The sequence below is a fragment of the Coregonus clupeaformis genome, chromosome 34, assembly GCF_020615455.1.
Source record: "Coregonus clupeaformis isolate EN_2021a chromosome 34, ASM2061545v1, whole genome shotgun sequence".
NCBI classification, from domain to species: domain Eukaryota; kingdom Metazoa; phylum Chordata; class Actinopteri; order Salmoniformes; family Salmonidae; genus Coregonus; species Coregonus clupeaformis.
The window spans coordinates 9,245,093-9,263,369 of NC_059225.1; the positions used below are offsets into that span (position 1 = coordinate 9,245,093).

General features: G+C 42.3%; 1 protein-coding gene across 2 annotated transcripts in view; it reads left to right on the forward strand.

Moving 5' to 3' along the window:
- The first annotated feature begins 267 nt into the window (after positions 1-267).
- LOC121549708 (myelin-associated glycoprotein) overlaps positions 268-18,277 on the forward strand; it is a 69,683-nt gene continuing 51,673 nt past the window's right edge. The window contains exons 1-8 of one of the 2 annotated variants that reach the window (XM_041861550.1): positions 268-321; positions 1,739-1,813; positions 2,149-2,535; positions 2,648-2,953; positions 4,346-4,612; positions 5,124-5,217; positions 5,313-5,373; positions 5,534-6,479. In XM_041861550.1, coding sequence (XP_041717484.1) covers positions 1,765-1,813; positions 2,149-2,535; positions 2,648-2,953; positions 4,346-4,612; positions 5,124-5,217; positions 5,313-5,367 — 1,158 coding nt within the window. In that variant the 5' untranslated portion in view covers positions 268-321; positions 1,739-1,764 and the 3' untranslated portion in view covers positions 5,368-5,373; positions 5,534-6,479. Of the gene's footprint in view, positions 322-1,738; positions 1,814-2,148; positions 2,536-2,647; positions 2,954-4,345; positions 4,613-5,123; positions 5,218-5,312; positions 5,374-5,533; positions 6,480-18,277 lie in introns of those variants that run through there. The other variant, XM_045210408.1, reaches the window with a different exon arrangement.

Here is an 18,277-nt window from a genome sequence, read left to right on the forward strand (position 1 = left end):
CCTCTGCAATGTCTCAAGTGACAGAAACAGAAGGTTCATTAGCAGAGCAGAAGGTTCATTAGAAAATTGAAATGTTCTGAGCACTTATTTATGCATACAGTGTTTTCACAACTGATGAGGACACCCAGTACATAGACTATTCAAGCATCCTGTTATATAAATACTGTAGTATTCTTTTAAAATAATTTCTCACACTCTTATTAGGAAGTACGTCACTGATGAGATGTGAGATGTGCCACATGAATTTCATCACTTTATCTTGTCAGACCACACTATGGGTGTGTGATAGTCTCTCCTGTGGACCGTTTACATCATTGGAAGGCAAGTGTCGACTTCTTCACTATCTTATCTTTACATTTTAATGTTCAGATTAAATTTAGGAAATGAATTACAAGTAATGAAATTCAATATGTGCAAAGTACTGTTATCCGTTCATGTATTAGCTTCACATCTGAAAGACATACACTACGTGATCAAAAGTATGTGGACACCTTCTCATCAAACATCTCATTCCAAAATCATGGGCATTAATATGGAGTTGGTCCCCCCTTTGCTGTTATAACAGCCTCCACTCTTCTGGGAAGGCTTTCCACTAGATTTAGGAAAATTGCTTTGTGGACTGCTTCCATTGAGACACAAGAGCCTTAGTGAGGTCGGGCACTGACGTTGGGCGATTAGGCCTGGCTCGCAGTCGGCGTTCCAATTCATCCCAAAGGGTTTCAATGGGTTTGAGGTCAGGGCTCTGTGCAGGTCAGTCAAGTTCTTCCACAACGATCTCGACAAACCATTTCTGTATGGACCTCGCTTTGTGCACGGGAGCATTGTCATGCTGAAACAGGAAAGAGCCTTTCCCAAACTGTTGACACAAAGTTGGAAGCACAGAATCGTCATTGTATGCTGTAGCATTAAGATTTCTGTTCACTGGAACTAAGGGGCCTAGCCCGAACCATGAAAAACAGCCCCAGACCTTTATTCCTCCTCCACCAAACTTTACAGTTGGCACTAGGCATTTGGTCAGGTAGCGTTCTCCTGGCATCCGCCAAACCCAGATTCATCCGTCTGATTACCAGATGGTGAAGCGTGATTCATCACTCCAGAGAACGCGTTTCCACTGCTCCAGAATCCAATGGCGGCGAGCTTTAGACCACTCCAGTCGATGCTTGGCATTGCGCATGGTGATCTTAGGCTTGTGGGCGGCTGCTCAGCCATGAAAACTCATTTCATGAAGCTCCCGAACGAACAGTTCTTGTGCTGACGTTGCTTCCAGAGGCAGTTTGGAACTCGGTAGTGAGTGTTGCAACCGAGGACAGACGATTTTTACGAGCTACCCACTTCAGCACTCGGCGGTCCCGTTCTATGAGCTTGTGTGGCCGACCACTTCGCGGCTCAGCCGTTGTTGCTCCTAGACATTTCCACTTCACAATAACAGCACTTACAGTTGACCGGGGCAGCTCTAGCAGGGCAGAAATGTGACCTATGACGGTGCCACATTGAAAGACACTGAGCTCTTCAGCATGGCCATTCTAATGCCAATGTTTGTGTATGGAGATTGCATGGTTGTGTGCTCGATTTTATAGACCTGTCAGCAACGGGTGTGGCTGAAATAGCCAAGTCCACTCATTTGTTGGGGTGTCCACATACTTTTGTACACAGTGTATTTGATATTGGGATGGTTCAATGCAATGTGTTGTGTGAGTTAAGCTACTCTACCAGTAAGTGTATGTTTGTCCTGTTTCAGGTGATCAGTAGTGTGTGAGTTCTCACATGGCTTGTCCTGAGAACATGTTTTTTCTCATTGGCCTCTTTATGTCAGGTGAGTCTTCCACACAGCAACAACTAGTTATGAATCAGACAGAGGAATAAGCACAAGTCATGATATTTCATGGTATGAGCTATATTCCCATCTGTCTCAATGTGTAGAAAAGTGTACAGTTGACTCCTGATAAGTATAGTTTAATATTCTGGATTCAAACATTCTTTGCTCCAGATATGTCCATAATCCAGTTTAGGGCATGGAGTCAGGACATCAGGAATCACCTGTACATTGAAATGAGTTCATATGTTTTGCTGCAGAGGTAGAATATTGGGAGAGAGTGACTGTACTGAAAAGATCACAGAACCTCCCTGATGTTGTCCTTTATGTTGCAGGTGTTTTGGCCTGTTTTGGCCAACGAGGTTTGATCGCCACAATGCCAGATAGACTGGATGTACTGACTGGCTCCTGTGTGCAAATCCCATGTGCATTTGATAATCCTTACCAATATGTCTATTCATTTGACAGCACAATACTTACCTCTGGAGTGTGGATTAAAGAATCACCACAGTTTGCTCAGAGTCCGAACAATGTTGTATTTAACAGTGGTAAGAAGGTCAACAGATATCAAGGGAAGATAACTGGAAACATGTCCCAGCAGAACTGCACCACAGTCTTCTTCAATGTAACCACAAGTTACTCTGATAAATACTTCTTCAGGATTGAAAGTCAACCATTCCGTTTAACATACCCTGAAAAGTATGTTGAAATAGTTGTCATGGGTAAGAGACTATTTAACTTTTATCAACTTTTCTAAAATGATATGAGTAGAATAAGACCAAGTAGACAGTGTGCCTGTCAGTGTAAAATATATTTATCTGCAATGTATTACAGATTTGCCTCCCAGCCCCATCATTACTGTCTCAGGTGAGGTGCAGGAAGGGACCCCTGTCAGTTTGAACTGCTCTGCTGTCGCTCCCTGTCCTGAACACCCCCCTGAGCTGGCATGGACTCTCCCAACACAGTTCACACCTGAGAACCAACTGCAGGAGAATCCAGACCAAACCAAATCAGTTCTCTCCACGGTGACTTTCACTCCATCATACCTTCATCATGAGAAGAACATCACTTGTACTGCAGTCTACCCAGTAGGGACAAGCAACAAGACAGCTGAACATACCATGATGCTTCACGTTTCATGTAAGATTTAGTCCCAGTGTCCTGTAGAATAGATAATTCTATCATGTTTTCACTGATGATTATCATAGAGTGGTTTTGATTAGACTGTTCAATATACCACATCCAGATACATTCTAAATGAGTGTCACGATCGTTCGAGGGAGTAGACCAGTGCGCAGCGTTAGTTGCGAACATACTTAACTTTATTATCTAAAGTGATAATACAACAACAAAACAATAAACGAAACGTGCAGTCCTACAGTTAACACAGAAACAACCAAACGGAAACAAGATCCCACAAACACTAAGGGAAACAGACTGTTTAAATATGGCTCCCAATCAGAGACAACCAGCAACAGCTGACACTCGTTGCCTCTGATTGGGAGCCACTCTGGCCAACATAGAAATACCACAACTAGAACTCCCACACAGAACATAAACACATGGAATCTACACACCCTGGGTCAACATATAGAGTCCCCAGAGCCAGGGTGTGACAGTACCCCCCCAAAGGTGCGGACTGCGACCGTGGCTGAACATAAACAAACCAGGGGAGGGCTGGGTGGGCATTCCTCCTCGGAGGCGGTTCCGGCTCCGGGCTAGACCACCACCCTCCAATAATCCCCCCGTAGCGCCCCTGGTCCGGTCTGGCCCCGCTGGCTGGAGCTGAACTGGACATCGTAGGAGCGGATAGCTTCAGCTCCGGTGTGGAGCAGCTGACCGGTACCTGACCAGGCACCGGTGACCCAGGCACGGGTTGTGCCGGACTGACGACGCACACCCCTGGCTTGGTGCGTGGAGCAGGAACGGGCCGGACCGGGCTGACGATGCGCACCCCTGGCTTGGTGCGTGGAGCAGCTATGGGCCGGACCGGGCTGACGATACGCACCCCTGGCTTGGTGCGTGGAGCCGGAACGGGCCTTACCGGGCTGACGACTCGCACCCCTGGCTTGGTGCGTGGAATGACCACCCAGCCCTCCCCTGTTTGGGTTTTGTTGAGGCGCGGTCGCAGTCTGCGCCTTTGGGGGGGGGTACTGTCACACCCTGGCTCTGGGGACTCTATATGATGAGCCAGGGTGTGTAGATTCCATGTGTTTATGTTCTGTGTGGGAGTTCTAGTTGTGGTATTTCTATGTTGGCCAGAGTGGCTCCCAATCAGAGGCAACGAGTGTCAGCTGTTGCTGGTTGTCTCTGATTGGGAGCCATATTTAAACAGTCTGTTTCCCTTAGTGTTTGTGGGATCTTGTTTCCGTTTGGTTTGTTCCTTGTTGGTTGTGTTAACCGTAGGACTGCACGTTTCGTTTTGTTGTTCATATTATCACTGAAGATAATAAAGTTAAGTATGTTCGCAACTAACGCTGCGCATTGGTCTACTCTCTACGACGATCGTGACAATGAGCCCCTCTCCCTCAGTCTCTCCTAAGGACACCTCAGCCTCCATCAGTCCAGCTGATCCAGTATTAGTGGGCAGCTGTGTTAATCTGACCTGCAGCAGTACAGCCAACCCTCCTGTGACAAACTTCACCTGGTTCCAGATCAGTGGGGGTAAACCAACACAGGTAGCATCTGGACAGAGTTACACCCTCAATGTGACTGTTGGTGATGGAGGACTGTACTACTGTGAAGCAAGAAATAGTCACGGCCGTGGGAAGTCAGAGGAAGAGAAGCTGGCTATTATAGGTAGAAGCAGTGGCACATTCAATATGACACAACATTAAGAACAATATAGAGATAGATAGATATAATGTAGAAGATATATACTTGTTTTTGTGGAACAGACCAGATAAAGCATGCCTGCTATATGTATCTAGGCATGATACAGTTGTAGGATCTTAAATTGATTACTATTTTGTTGCTGAGAAGTTTCTTGCACCGTGGGAAATGCAGATAAGCTTTGTGATTTACATAAATTCACAGAACACCTGCACCAAAACATGGTTGTATTAATAGTATTGCACTTTTCATGTAGCCTTATTTTGGCCAGCTAATAGCCTAACCACCAATGGAACAACATTATGGACTAAACGTTAAAATCCTTTTGCTGCAGGATTATTTTGCTGCAACAATACTGGTAAAATTAAGATCTTACATCTGTACATCTACAGTACACGTGTAATTTGTAATATTAGACAATGTGCAAAATGTTTCCTCTTTTTGGAACAGATGACCATAATATGTGCTTTATTTACAGGGCAAGAGGAGCCTGTTAACCCAAAGGTTTATGAGATTATAGGAAAAACCTTGGCGTTGCTTTTCCTTTTCAGCCTGATCGTGTTCTTTGCATGGTAATAAGCTATTCCAAGCCTCAATGCAAACATATATATCATGCTGTTTGTGCTTTTGTATATGAAAACCTAAATGATTTATTCTTGTCTTCCAGGAGGAGGAGAACATCTAGACTCTCCAATGGGTTTGAAATGACAGACCGTTCATAGGGACAGGTGGGAATGTTAGAGTCATCTTTTAAAACCCATCTAGAATGTGCATTTAAGGAAGAATTGAATGAATACTGTGTTGTATAACCAACTGTAACTATGAAGTCATTCTTCTTCTGAAGTGTCTGTCCTGACACCTGTTCCTTTCTCTGTGTTCTCTCCTCAGAACTCCCCGGTTGGGACGGTGTTCTCTAACCAGGCCACGGTCGGGAGAGGGGACCAGGAACCACCACGTAACTGCCTAGATGGGCTTTATGTACAAGTGAATAAAAGAGGTGCATGTTAAGTATTTTGCCAATAGGTATTAAGTGTTAATGTAGATTAATGTCATTATGTATTTGTTTTCTATTGGTACTTTAGTTACTTTTATATTTGTGTGCTCTTTGATTATCTGCATATTTGTAGAATTTACTGGGATGAAAAGTGTTTAACTGCTACTATAGTGGTGATACGATGATGTAGGCTACTCTTTATTTTGAGCCAATTTATTGTGTGTTGAGTTCACAGAGCATTGTTTAATGGGTTCCAGTATAGAGGAACTGCTGAGTTCAACTATCTTACTGAAGGCAGTTTAAGACCATATAAAGTCAATGATGACTGAGGAGAGAAGACACAGTTAGTTGGAGAGACAGTGGTCTGATACAAGACAGGAAGTTGGTGAAGTATGTCTACATGACGGCAGAATGGTGTTAACATCTACTAGTCACTGTTTCTCTGCATCTTTTGTGCAGTTACCAGAATAATAATATTATCTATTTTAACTTTATATCTATTTAGAAGTTATTGTGTCAGTTTTATATTGAGTTTTAAACCAGATGAACAATTGGGACTGAATTCATGGTTGTTTATTAATTGCACTGTAATCAAAACCTTTACATTAAATTCCCATGAAATATTTTGGTCTTATTGGTCCAACATTTTACATATCTCATTAAAATGGAATACATTGAGATGTTGTGTCACTGGCCTACACACAACCCCATAATGTGGAATAATGTTTTTAGACATTAAAAAAATACAAAATGAAAAAAGGAACTTTCTCGAGTCAATATTTATTCAACCCCTTTCTTAAGGCAAGCCTAAATAAGTTCAGGAGTAAGATTTGCATAACAAGTCACATAAGTTGCATTGATTCACTCTGTGTGCAATACTAGTGTTTAACATTATTTTTGAATGACTACCTCATCTCTGTACCCCACGCATACAATTATCTGTAATGTCCCTCAGTCGAGCAGCGAATTTAAAACAGATTCAACCACGAAGACCACGGCGCTTTTCCAATGCCTCACAAAGAAGGGCACCTATTGGAAGATGGGTGTATCCCTTTGAGCATGGTGAAGTTATTAATTACACTTTGGATGGTTTATCAATACACCCAGTCACTACAAAGATACAGGCTTCATTCCTAACTCAGTTTCGCTCGTGGTAATGTGTTTCATGCCATTCCATTTGGACCGTTCCGGCCATTATTGTGAGCTGTCCTCCCCTCAGCAGCCTCCACTGATTTCACCATAAGGCCATTGGTGACTTTAAAACAGTTACAAAGTTTAATGGCTGAGGGTGGATCAACAACGTTGTTGTTACTCCACAATACTACCCTAAATGACAGAGTGAAAAGAAGGAAACATTTACAGAATCAACATATTCCAAAACATTCATTCTGTTTGCAATAAGGCACTGAAGTAAAACTGCAAAACGTTTTGCTAAGAAATTAACTATATGTCCTGAATACAAAGTGTTATGTTTGGGGCAAATCCAACACAACACATAACTGAATACCACTATTAATATTTTCAAGCATGGTGATGGCTGCACCATGTTATGTTTATGCTTGTCATCAAGTTTTTTAGGATAAAATAAATGGAATAGAGCTAAGCAGAGGCAAAACGCTAGAGGAAAACATGGTTCAGTCTGCTTTTCAAAAGACACGGAGACAAATTCACTTTTCAGCAGGACAATAACCTAAAACACAAGGCCAAATATACACCAGAGTTACTTACTAAGACAACATTGTACAATCCAGGTGTGCAAAGCTCTTAGAGACTTACCCAGAAAGACTCACAGCTGTAATCGCTGCAAAAAGTGATTCTAACATGCATTGACTCAGGGGTGTGCATACTTATGTAAATTAGATATTTCTGTATTTTATTTTCAATAAATCTCCAAACATTTCTAAAAACATATTTTCACTTTGTTATTATGGGGTATTGTGTGTAAATGGGTGAGAATACCAATCCATTTACTCAATGTTTTATTCAGGCATTAACACAACAAAATGTGGAATAAGTCAAGGGGTATGAATACTTTCTGAAGGCACTGAGTATACCAAACATTAGGAACACCTTCCTAATATTGAGTTGCACCCCCTTTTGCCTTCAGAACAGCCTCAATTCATCGGGGCATGGACTCAACAAGGTGTCGAAAGCGTTCCACAGAGATGCTGGCCCATGTTGACTCCAATGCTTCCCACAGTTGTGTCAAGTTGGCTGGATGTCCTTTTGATGGAGGATCATTGTTGACACACACAGGAAACTGTTGAGTGTGAAAAAACCCAGCAGTGTTGCAGTTCTTGACACAAACCGGTGCGCCTTGCACCTACTACCACACGTCGTTCAAAGGCACTTAAACATGTTTGTCTTGCCCAATCACCCTATAAATGGCACACATACGAGGAAGGCCCTCAAAATTGTCAAAGACTCCAGTCACCCTAGTCATAGACTGTTCTCTCTGCTACCGCACGGCAAGCGGTACCGGAGTGCCAAGTCTAGGTCCAAAAGACTTCTCAACAGCTTCTACCCCCAAGCCATAAGACTCCTGAACAGCTAATCATGGCTACCCGGACTATTTGCACTGCCACCCCACCCCATACTTTTTACGCTGCTGCTACTCTGTTAAGTATTTATGCATAGTCACTTTAACTCTACCCACATGTACATATTACCTCAACTACCTCAACTAGCCGGTGCCCCCGCACATAGACTATGCAACGGTACCCCCCTGTATATATAGCCTCCCTACTGTCACTTTATTCTATTGTATATATAGCCTCCCTACTGTCACTTTATTTTTACTTCTGCTCTTTTTTTCTCAACACTTTTTTGTTGTTGTTTTATTCTTACTTTTTTGTTTAAAATAAATGCACTGTTGGTTAAGGGCTGTAAGTAAGCATTTCACTGTAATGTCTGCACCTGTTGTATTCGGCGCATGTGACCAATAAAATTTGATTTGATTTGATTTGATTTGACATACACAATCCATGTCTCAATTGTCTCAAGGATGAAAAATCCTTCTTGAACTTGTCTCTTCCCCTTCATCTACACTGATTGAAGTGGATTTAACAAGTGACATCAATAAGGCATCATAGATTTCACCTGGATTCACCTGGTCAGTCTATGTCATTAAAAGCGCAGTAAGATACTTCTAAACGTTGGTTCTGATCTATCACCTAATACCTACTCATATATCCATTGACAGTGAGTGGTAGCCTGAACTGCATGCAGACAAGACGTTTCATTGTAATTTCATACATTTTACCCACATATAGGAAAAGCAGTTTCCACAAAACTGAAATGAGCTTGTTAGACCCTTTTCTGTCAGTCCCACCATATCCCCATCCCCACCATATTGCAGCATCAGCATAGTGTAGTGTCCAATAGTCCATACTTTCTCTCTGAATCATCTGGTCCCTCCACCTCTCAATTCCTGACCCTGTCCTCCAGAGCCTTCAGCTCTCCCTCCACCTGTTGGGGGAGGTTGGCTCTCAACTGCAGGGTAAAGTACGCCCTCGGCTCCTGGGTCTCCTTCTCCCAAAAGTTTGATGAGGTTTTTGTCTAGAAGGGATACAGCTTTTGTCAAAATTGACTTTTACTAGCAGGTTTAGGAGAACATATGCAGCAGGTTCGGATAATTAACGTGGCAGGTTAGGAAAATGAGATTAAGGTAAGAGAAAGGGTTATGGTTAGCTAAAATGCTAAACAAATTCAACTTTTGACATCAATTTGACAAAAGCTGTATCCCATCTAGACATTACTGAAAGGGCGACCATGTCCACCTTGACGCTCATGCCCTGCAGGTCGCTGGCTCTCTCCTGTGGAACCCGGGACACTCTTTTCAAGCCACTTCAATAAGAAGTGATTTTGGTAGCAGGTTAGGAGCAGGGCTGGATTACTGAATGGCCCCAGACAGCATATGATAGCAAAATGTGTAGAATAGCAGGAAATTAGCTTTAAAGCTGCAACATTTTCTGTCAGCTTCATGACAAAATGTGTAGAATAGCATTATAAAACTGTAAATACTTATCCCTGCACCATGGCAAAATGGGTTGAAATGCTCTCTGCACTATGACGAAATGGGTTGAAATGCTCTCTGCACCATGACGAAATGGGTTGAAATGCTCTCTGCACCATGGCAAAATGGGTTGAAATGCTCTCTGCACCATGACAAAATGGGTTGAAATGCTCTCTGCACCATGACAAAATGGGTTGAAATGCTCTCTGCACCAAGACAAAATGGGTTGAAATGCTCTCTGCACCATGACAAAATGGGTTGAAATGCTCTCTGCACCATGGCAAAATGGGTTGAAATGCTCTCTGCACCATGGCAAAATGGGTTGAAATGCTCTCTGCACCATGACAAAATGGGTTGAAATGCAAAAGGTAAAGGGGGGGGTTGTGCCTCGGGGCCCCAAATGCCGTAGTCTGACACTGGTTAGGAGAGCATTTTCGCTAACCATAACCCGTAACCATAATTCTCCTAACTTGCTGCACACATTTACCTTGCCTGCTACGGAAAAGTCCATTCCGTATCGAAGTGGCGTGAAAAGAATGTTTCTATGTGGCATCCAGCCCACCAGGCTCTGCTTGGCAAATAGACTCCAAAGAGGAAGTGAAACAAGAAAAACAGGAAGTTATTGAAGGAGAAGTTGAGTGGTGTGTTAGAATCAGTCAGATACAATTATAGTTACTATGTTTCATACCAAGTCTGTTTTTCATGTTGAAAAATGATGTGACAACAATGTGTTTTGTATCGAACTCAAAGTTAACTTTCTTTTTCTGTCTTGTGTAAAATTAATAGTGGATTTTGGTTTATGATTTAGCTCAATAAAATAAAAAATCCACATACATACCCATTGAAGCCTGGGAGACAGGGAAGAGGGAGATGGTTATATTACCTAAAGTTTCCTTTATTATATTTATTGATGTATCAGGGGAGGACTTAGCAATTTGGGGGCCTGTTTCAACATGCTGTTGAGGTGTTCTTCTACCCCCCAAAAAGGGACATTTACCCCCCCTACATAAACTGCTATTATTATGATTATCCCAACATGAAAAACATATTATGTGTAACTGTTTCATATCTGGCAGAAATGAAATGTATAGGCCATATAAAGCTGTTCAATCAGTGGCTAACACACACAGTGTGGGCAGCTAGGGCCCAAAACATGCATTCTGTTTGCAATAAAGCACTAAAGTAAAACTGCAAAGACATGGCCTGATGGCCATATGGCCTGAATACAAAGTCTTATGTTTTGGGCAAATCCAACACATCACTGAGTACCACTCTCATATTTTCAAGCATGGTGATGGCTGCACCATTTTATAGCTACGCTTGACATCAAGTATTTTAGGAAATATGCTAAGCACAGGAAAAATGCTGGAGGAAAACCTGGTTCAGTCTGCTTTTCAAAAGACACTGGTAAAAAAATTCACCTTTCAGCAGGACAATAACCTAAAACACAAGGCCAAATATACAGTGAAGTTGCTTACCAAGATGACATTGAATGTTCCTGAGTGGCCTAGTTACAGTTTTGACTTATATCGGCTTGAAAATCTATGGCAAGACTTGAAAATGGCTGTCTAGCAATGATAAACAATCAACTTGACAGAGCTTGAAGATTTTATTTATTTATATTTCAGTCATTTAGCAGACGCTCTTATCCAGAGCGACTTACAGTTAGTGAGTGCATACATTTTTATTTTATTTTCATACTGGCCCCCGTGGGAATCGAACCCACAACCCTGGCGTTGCAAGAGCCAAGCTCTACCAACTGAGCTACACGGGGCTCATTATTGAAAATAATGTTCAACTATTGTACAATCCAGGTGTGCAAAGCTCTTAGAGACTTACCCAGACAGACTCACAGCTGTAATCGCTGCCAAAGGTGATTCAGTCATGTATTGATTCAGGGGTGTGAATACTTATATAAATCAGATATTTTTGTATTTCATTTTCAATGAATGTGCAAACATTTCTAAAAACATATTTTCACTTTGTTATTATTGGGTATCAATACTTTCTGAAGTCACTGTATACTTCATTGCAAGATGTCAGTAAGATGCTGTTAAACATTGTTCTGATCTATCACCTAATACCTACTCATATATCCATTGACAGTGTTCGGTAGCCTGAACTGCATACAGACAAGTCTTTTCATCGTATTATTTTACATTTTACCTACATATAGGCAAAGCAGTTTCCACAAAACTGAAATGAGCTTGTTAGTCCCTTTTCTGTCAGTCCCACCATATCCCCATCCCCACCATATTGCAGCATCAGCATAGTGTAGTGTCTAATAGTCCATACTTTCTCTCTTCTCTCTCTGAATCATCTGGTCCCTCCACCTCTCAATTCCTGACCCTGTCCTCCAGAGCCTTCAGCTCTCCCTCCATCTGTTGGGGGAGGTCGGCTTTCACCTGCTGGGTAAAGGACACCCTCAGCTCCTGGGTCTCCTTCTCCCAGAAGGCCTTGGGCAGGTCCAAGAGGGTTTTGTTCAGAAGGGATACAGCTTTTGTCAAAATGTTCTTTTACTTAGTGATTTGGGGTCCCGTTTCAAAAAGCTGTTGTCTTGTCCTAACCCCAAAAAGGGATTTACCCCTCCCCCCTCCCCCCACTTTGTGTTAAGAATCAGTCAGTGGGCAGCTGAGGCCCATTTCATTTGAAACTGGTGAAACATGGCTAAGGCCACCTCTGCAATGTCTCAAGTGACTGAAACAAATTGTGCAAAAGTAGAAGGTTCATTAGAAAATGTCAATGTTCATAGCACTTACAGTGGGGAGAACAAGTATTTGATACACTGCCAATTTTGCAGGTTTTCCTACTTACAAAGCATGTAGAGGTCTGTAATTTTTATCATAGGTACACTTCAACTGTGAGAGACGGAATCTGAACCAAAAATCCAGAAAATCACATTATATGATTTTTAAGTAATTCATTTGCATTTTATTGCATGACATAAGTATTTGATCACCTACCAACCAGTAAGAATTCCGGCTCTCACAGACCTGTTAGTTTTTCTGTTCTCCACTCATTACCTGTATTAACTGCACCTGTTTGAACTCGTTACCTGTATAAAAGACACCTGTCCACACACTCAATCAAACGGACTCCAACCTCTCCACAATGGCCAAGACCAGAGAGCTGTGTAAGGACATCAGGGATAAAATTGTAGACCTGCACAAGGCTGGGATGGGCTACAGGACAATAGGCAAGCAGCTTGGTGAGAAGGCAACAACTGTTGGCGCAATTATTAGAAAATGGAAGAAGTTCAAGATGACGGTCAATCACCCTCGGTCTGGGGCTCCATGCAAGATCTCACTTCGTGGGGCATCAATGATCATGAGGAAGGTGAGGGATCAGCCCAGAACTACTCGGCAGGACCTGGTCAATGACCTGAAGAGAGCTGGGACCACAGTCTCAAAGAAAACCATTAGTGACACACTACGCAGTCATGGATTAAAATCCTGCAGCGCACGCAAGGTCCCCCTGCTCAAGCCAGCGCATGTCCAGGCCCGTCTGAAGTTTTCCAATGACCATCTGGATGATCCAGAGGAGGAATGGGAGAAGGTCATGTGGTCTGCTGAGACAAAAATAGAGCTTTTTGGTCTAAACTCCACTCGCCGTGTTTGGAGGAAGAAGAAGGATGAGTACAACCCCAAGAACACCATCCCAACCGTGAAGCATGGAGGTGGAAACATCATTCTTTGGGGATGCTTTTCTGCAAAGGGGACAGGACGACTGCACCGTATTTAGGGGAGGATGGATGGGGCCATGTATCGCGAGATCTTGGCCAACAACCTCCTTCCCTCAGTAAGAGCATTGAAGATGGGACATGGCTGGGTCTTCCAGCATGACAACGACCCGAAACACACAGCCAGGGCAATTAAGGAGTGGCTCCGTAAGAAGCACCTCAAGGTCCTGGAGTGGCCTAGCCAGTCTCCAGACCTGAACCCAATAGAAAATCTTTGGAGGGAGCTGAAAGTCCATATTGCCTATTGCCAACACAGGTAGCATCTGGACTGAGTTACACCCTCAATGTGACTGTTGTTGATGGAGGACTGTACTACTGTGAAGCAAGAAATAGTCACGGCCGTGGGAAGTCAGAGGAAGAGAAGCTGGCTATTAAAGGTAAAACGGGCATGTCGGGCACAATCTTAGATTAGATATATACTATATATACAAGAGTATGTGGACACCCCTTCAAATTAGTAGATTTGGTTATTTCAGCCACACCTGTTGCTGACAGGTGTATAAAATCGAGCACACAGCCATGCAATCTCCATACTCAAACACTGGTAGTAGAATGGCCTTACTCAAGAGCTCAGTGACTTTCAACGAGGCACTGTCATAGGATTCCACCTTTCCAACAAGTCAGTTCGTTAAATTTATGCCCTGCCAGAGCTAACCCGGTCCACTGTAAGTGCTGTTATTGTGAAGTGGAATCTTCTAGGAGCAACAACATCTCAGACGCAAAGCGGTAAGCCACACAAGCTCAGAAAACGGGACAGCTGAGTGCTGAAGCGCATAGTTCGTAAATATAATCTGACCTCAGTTGCAACATTCACTACCGAGTTCCAAACTGCCTCTGGAAGCAATGTCAGCACTATAACTATTTGTGGGGAGCTTCATGAAATGGGTTTCCATGGCCGAGCAGCCGCACACAAGCCTAAGATCAACAAGCGCAATGCCAAGAATCGTCTGGAGTGGTGTAAGGCTCACCGCCATTGGACTCTGGAGAATAGGAAACCGGTTCTCTGGAGTGATGAATCCTGCTTCACCATCTGGCAGTCCGACGGACAAATCTGGGTTTGACGGATGCCAGGAGAACGCTACCTTCCCCAATGCATAGGTCCAGCTGTTATGTTTGGTGGAGGAGGAATAATGGTCTGGAGCTGATTTTCATGGTTCGGGCTAGAACCCTTAGTTCCAGTGAAGGAACATCTTAATGCCACAGTGGAGGCTGTTATAACAGCAAACGGGGGACCAACTCCATATTAATGCCCATGATTTTGGAATGAGATGTTCGACGAGCAGGTGTCCACATTCTTTTGTTCATGTAGTGTACTTTAGAGATCTTTTAGTTAGAAATGACCATAATATGTGCTGTATTTTCAGGGCAAGAAGAGCCTGTTAACCCAATGGTTTTTGGGATTGCAGCAGGAAATCTGGGGGTCTTTCTGCTTATCAGCCTGATCAGTCTTTATGGATGGTAAAAACTATTCCTGGCATCAATGCAAAACTATTTATTTATTTTGTCTTTGTGCTTTTGCATATGAAAACCCTCTCAGTGCATTCAGAATACCTTTCTAAATGTCTTCCAGGAGGAGAAACTCTAGGCTCCCCGATGGACTTGAAAGGACGGACAGTCCACAGGGACAGGTGGGAATAAGGCTCAACTTTCAAAACACATCTACAAAGTATATCTAAGGAAGTACTGAATTAATGCTGAAACTCTCCAAAGCCATGAGGTTAACATCATTTTAGAGGAAGTTCACGGGGAGATGACCACACTGATAGCAACGCTACGTCTTGTGAGAACATTGAATGATAACACAATAGCTGTTGGACTTTGATAATGTTTTCTGTAGATTAGAGCTCATTTGTTGTCAAAATGTAATTATTTTCTTCTGTCAATTTAATTGACATTGTCATTGACATCCCCTCAGTATGTGTTGTGTAACCTGCTGACTTTAGAGTTTTACAAATGACTGAGCTTAGAACTTTACACATGTTCCTCTCTCTGTGTTCTCTCCACAGAACTCCCCGGTTGGGACGGTGTGTGTTAACCAGACCACAGCCAGAGAGAAACCAGAGGAACCTGCAGAAGACCAGCCTGAAGAGATCCACTACGGTGACATAGACTTCTCCAAACTACGGCCCAAAGAGACCCCAGCTGCAGCCCAGGACAGGAACAGGGTCCAGGGGCAGGAGAGTGAGTACGCTGAAGTCAATGTGACCAGGAGAGGGGCCCCAGGAACCACACCTTAACTACATAGATGGGCTTTAAGAGATAAAAGAGGTGCATTTTAAGTATTTTGCCAATGGGTAGTAAATGTTTTTACGTACAGTATCAAGTCGTTGTGTATTTGTTTTCTGTTGGTACTTTTGATACATTTATAATTGTGTGCTCTTTGATTATCTGCATATTTGTAGAATTTGCTGGGATGAAAAGTGTTTAACTGCTACTATAGTGGTGATACGATGATGTAGGCTACTCTTTATTTTTAGCCAATTCATTTTGAGTGTTGAGTTCACAGAGCATTGTTTAATGGGTTCCAATATAGAGGAACTGCTGAGTTCAACTATCTTACTGAAGGCAGTTTAAGACCATATAAAGTCAATGATGACTGAGGAGAGAAGACACAGTTAGTTGGAGAGACAGTGGTCGGATACAAGACAGGAAGTTGGTGAAGTATGTCTACATGACGGCAGAATGGTGTTAACATCTACTAGTCACTGTTTCTCTGCATCTTTTGTGCAGTTACCAGAATAATAATATTATCTATTTTAACTTTATATCTATTTAGAAGTTATTGTGTCAGTTTTATGTTGAGTTTTAAACAAGACAAACAATTTAGGCTGATTTTAATATTGTTAATTCATACAAATAAAACTTAACATTCAACTTCAATTAAATCTTTTGGTTTTTATTGGTCCAACCTTTTACATATCTAATTTAAATTGATTAAATTGAGATTTTGTGTCACTGGCCTACACACAATACCCCATAATGTGGAATTATGTTTTAAAACATTTTTACAAGTCAATAAGTATTCAACCCCTTTCCTCAACCCCCTTTCTTATGGCAAGCCTAAATTCTTTCCGGAGTAAAGATTTGCTTAACAAGTCACATAATAAGTTGCATGCACTCACTCTCTGTGCAATAATAGTGTTTAACATGATTTTTGAATGACTACCTCATCTCTGTACCCCACACATACAATTATCTTAAAGGTCCCTCAGTAGAGCAGCGAATTTCAAACAGATTCAACCACAAAGACCAGGGAGCTTTTCCAATGCCTCGCAAAAAAGGGCACCAATGGTAGATTGGTAAAAAGAAAACAAATCTGACATTTAATATCCCTTTGAATATGGTGAAGTTATTAATTACACTTTTGCACATGCAAAACGCAAGCGGAAAACCTGAATCATCGGCATGAAAATCTATTGCAAGACTTGAAAATGGCTGTCTAGCAATGATTAACAACCAAATTGAAAGAGCTTGAAGAATTGTTTTAAGAATGATGTGCAAACGTTGTACAATCCAGGTGTGCAAAGCTCTTAGAGACTTACTCAGAAAGACTCACAGCTGTAATCACTGCAAAAAGTGATTCTAACATGCATTGACTCAGGGGTGTGAATACTTATGTAAATTAGATATTTCTGTATTTCATTTTCAATAAAATCTCCAAACATTTCTAAAAACATATTTTCACTTTGTTATTATGGGGTATTGTGTGTAAATGGGTGAGAAAACCAATCAATGTTTTATTCAGGCATTAACACAACAAAATGTGGAATAAGTCAAGGGGTATGAATAATTTCTGAAGGCCCTGAGTATACCAAAAATTAGGAACACCTTCCTAATATTGAGTTGCACCCCCTTTTGCCTTCAGAACAGCCTCAATTCATCGGGGCATGGACTCAACAAGGTGTCGAAAGCGTTCCACAGAGATGCTGGCCCATGTTGACTCCAATGCTTCCCACAGTTGTGTCAAGTTGGCTGGATGTCCTTTAGATGGAGGATCATTGTTGATACACACAGGAAACTGTTTAGTGTGAAAAAACCCAGCAGTGTTGCAGTTCTTGATACAAACCGGTGCACCTTGCACCTACTACCACACGTCGTTCAAAGGCACTTAAACATGTTTGTCTTAACCAATCACCCTATAAATGGCACACATACACAATCCATGTCTCAGTTGTCTCAAGGATTAAAAATCCTTCTTGAACTTGTCTCTTCCCCTTCATCTACACTGATTGAAGTGGATTTAACAAGTGACATCAATAAGGCATCATAGATTTCACCTGGATTCACCTGGTCAGTCTATGTCATGGAAAGCGCAGTAAGATACTGCTAAACGTTGGTTCTGATCTATCACCTAATACCTACTCATATATCCATTGACAGTGAGTGGTAGCCTGAACTGCATACAGACAAGTCGTTTCATTGTAATTTCATACATTTTACCCACATATAGGAGAAGCAGTTTCCACAAAACTGAAATTAGCTTGTTAGTCCCTTTTCTGTCAGTCCCACCATATCCCCATCCCCACCATATTGCAGCATCAGCATAGTGTAGTGTCCAATAGTCCATACTTTCTCTCTTCTCTCTCTGAATCATCTGGTCCCTCCACCTCTCAATTCCTGACCCTGTCCTCCAGAGCCTTCAGCTCTCCCTCCACCTGTTGGGGAGGTTGGCTCTCAACTGCAGGGTAAAGTACGCCCTCGGCTCCTGGGTCTCCTTCTCCCAAAAGTTTGATGAGGTTTTTGTCTAGAAGGGATACAGCTTTTGTCAAAATTGACTTTTACTAGCAGGTTTAGGAGAACTTATGCAGCAGGTTCGGATAATTAACGTGGCAGGTTAGGAAAATTAGATTAAGGTAAGAGAAAGGGTTCTGCACCATGGCAAAA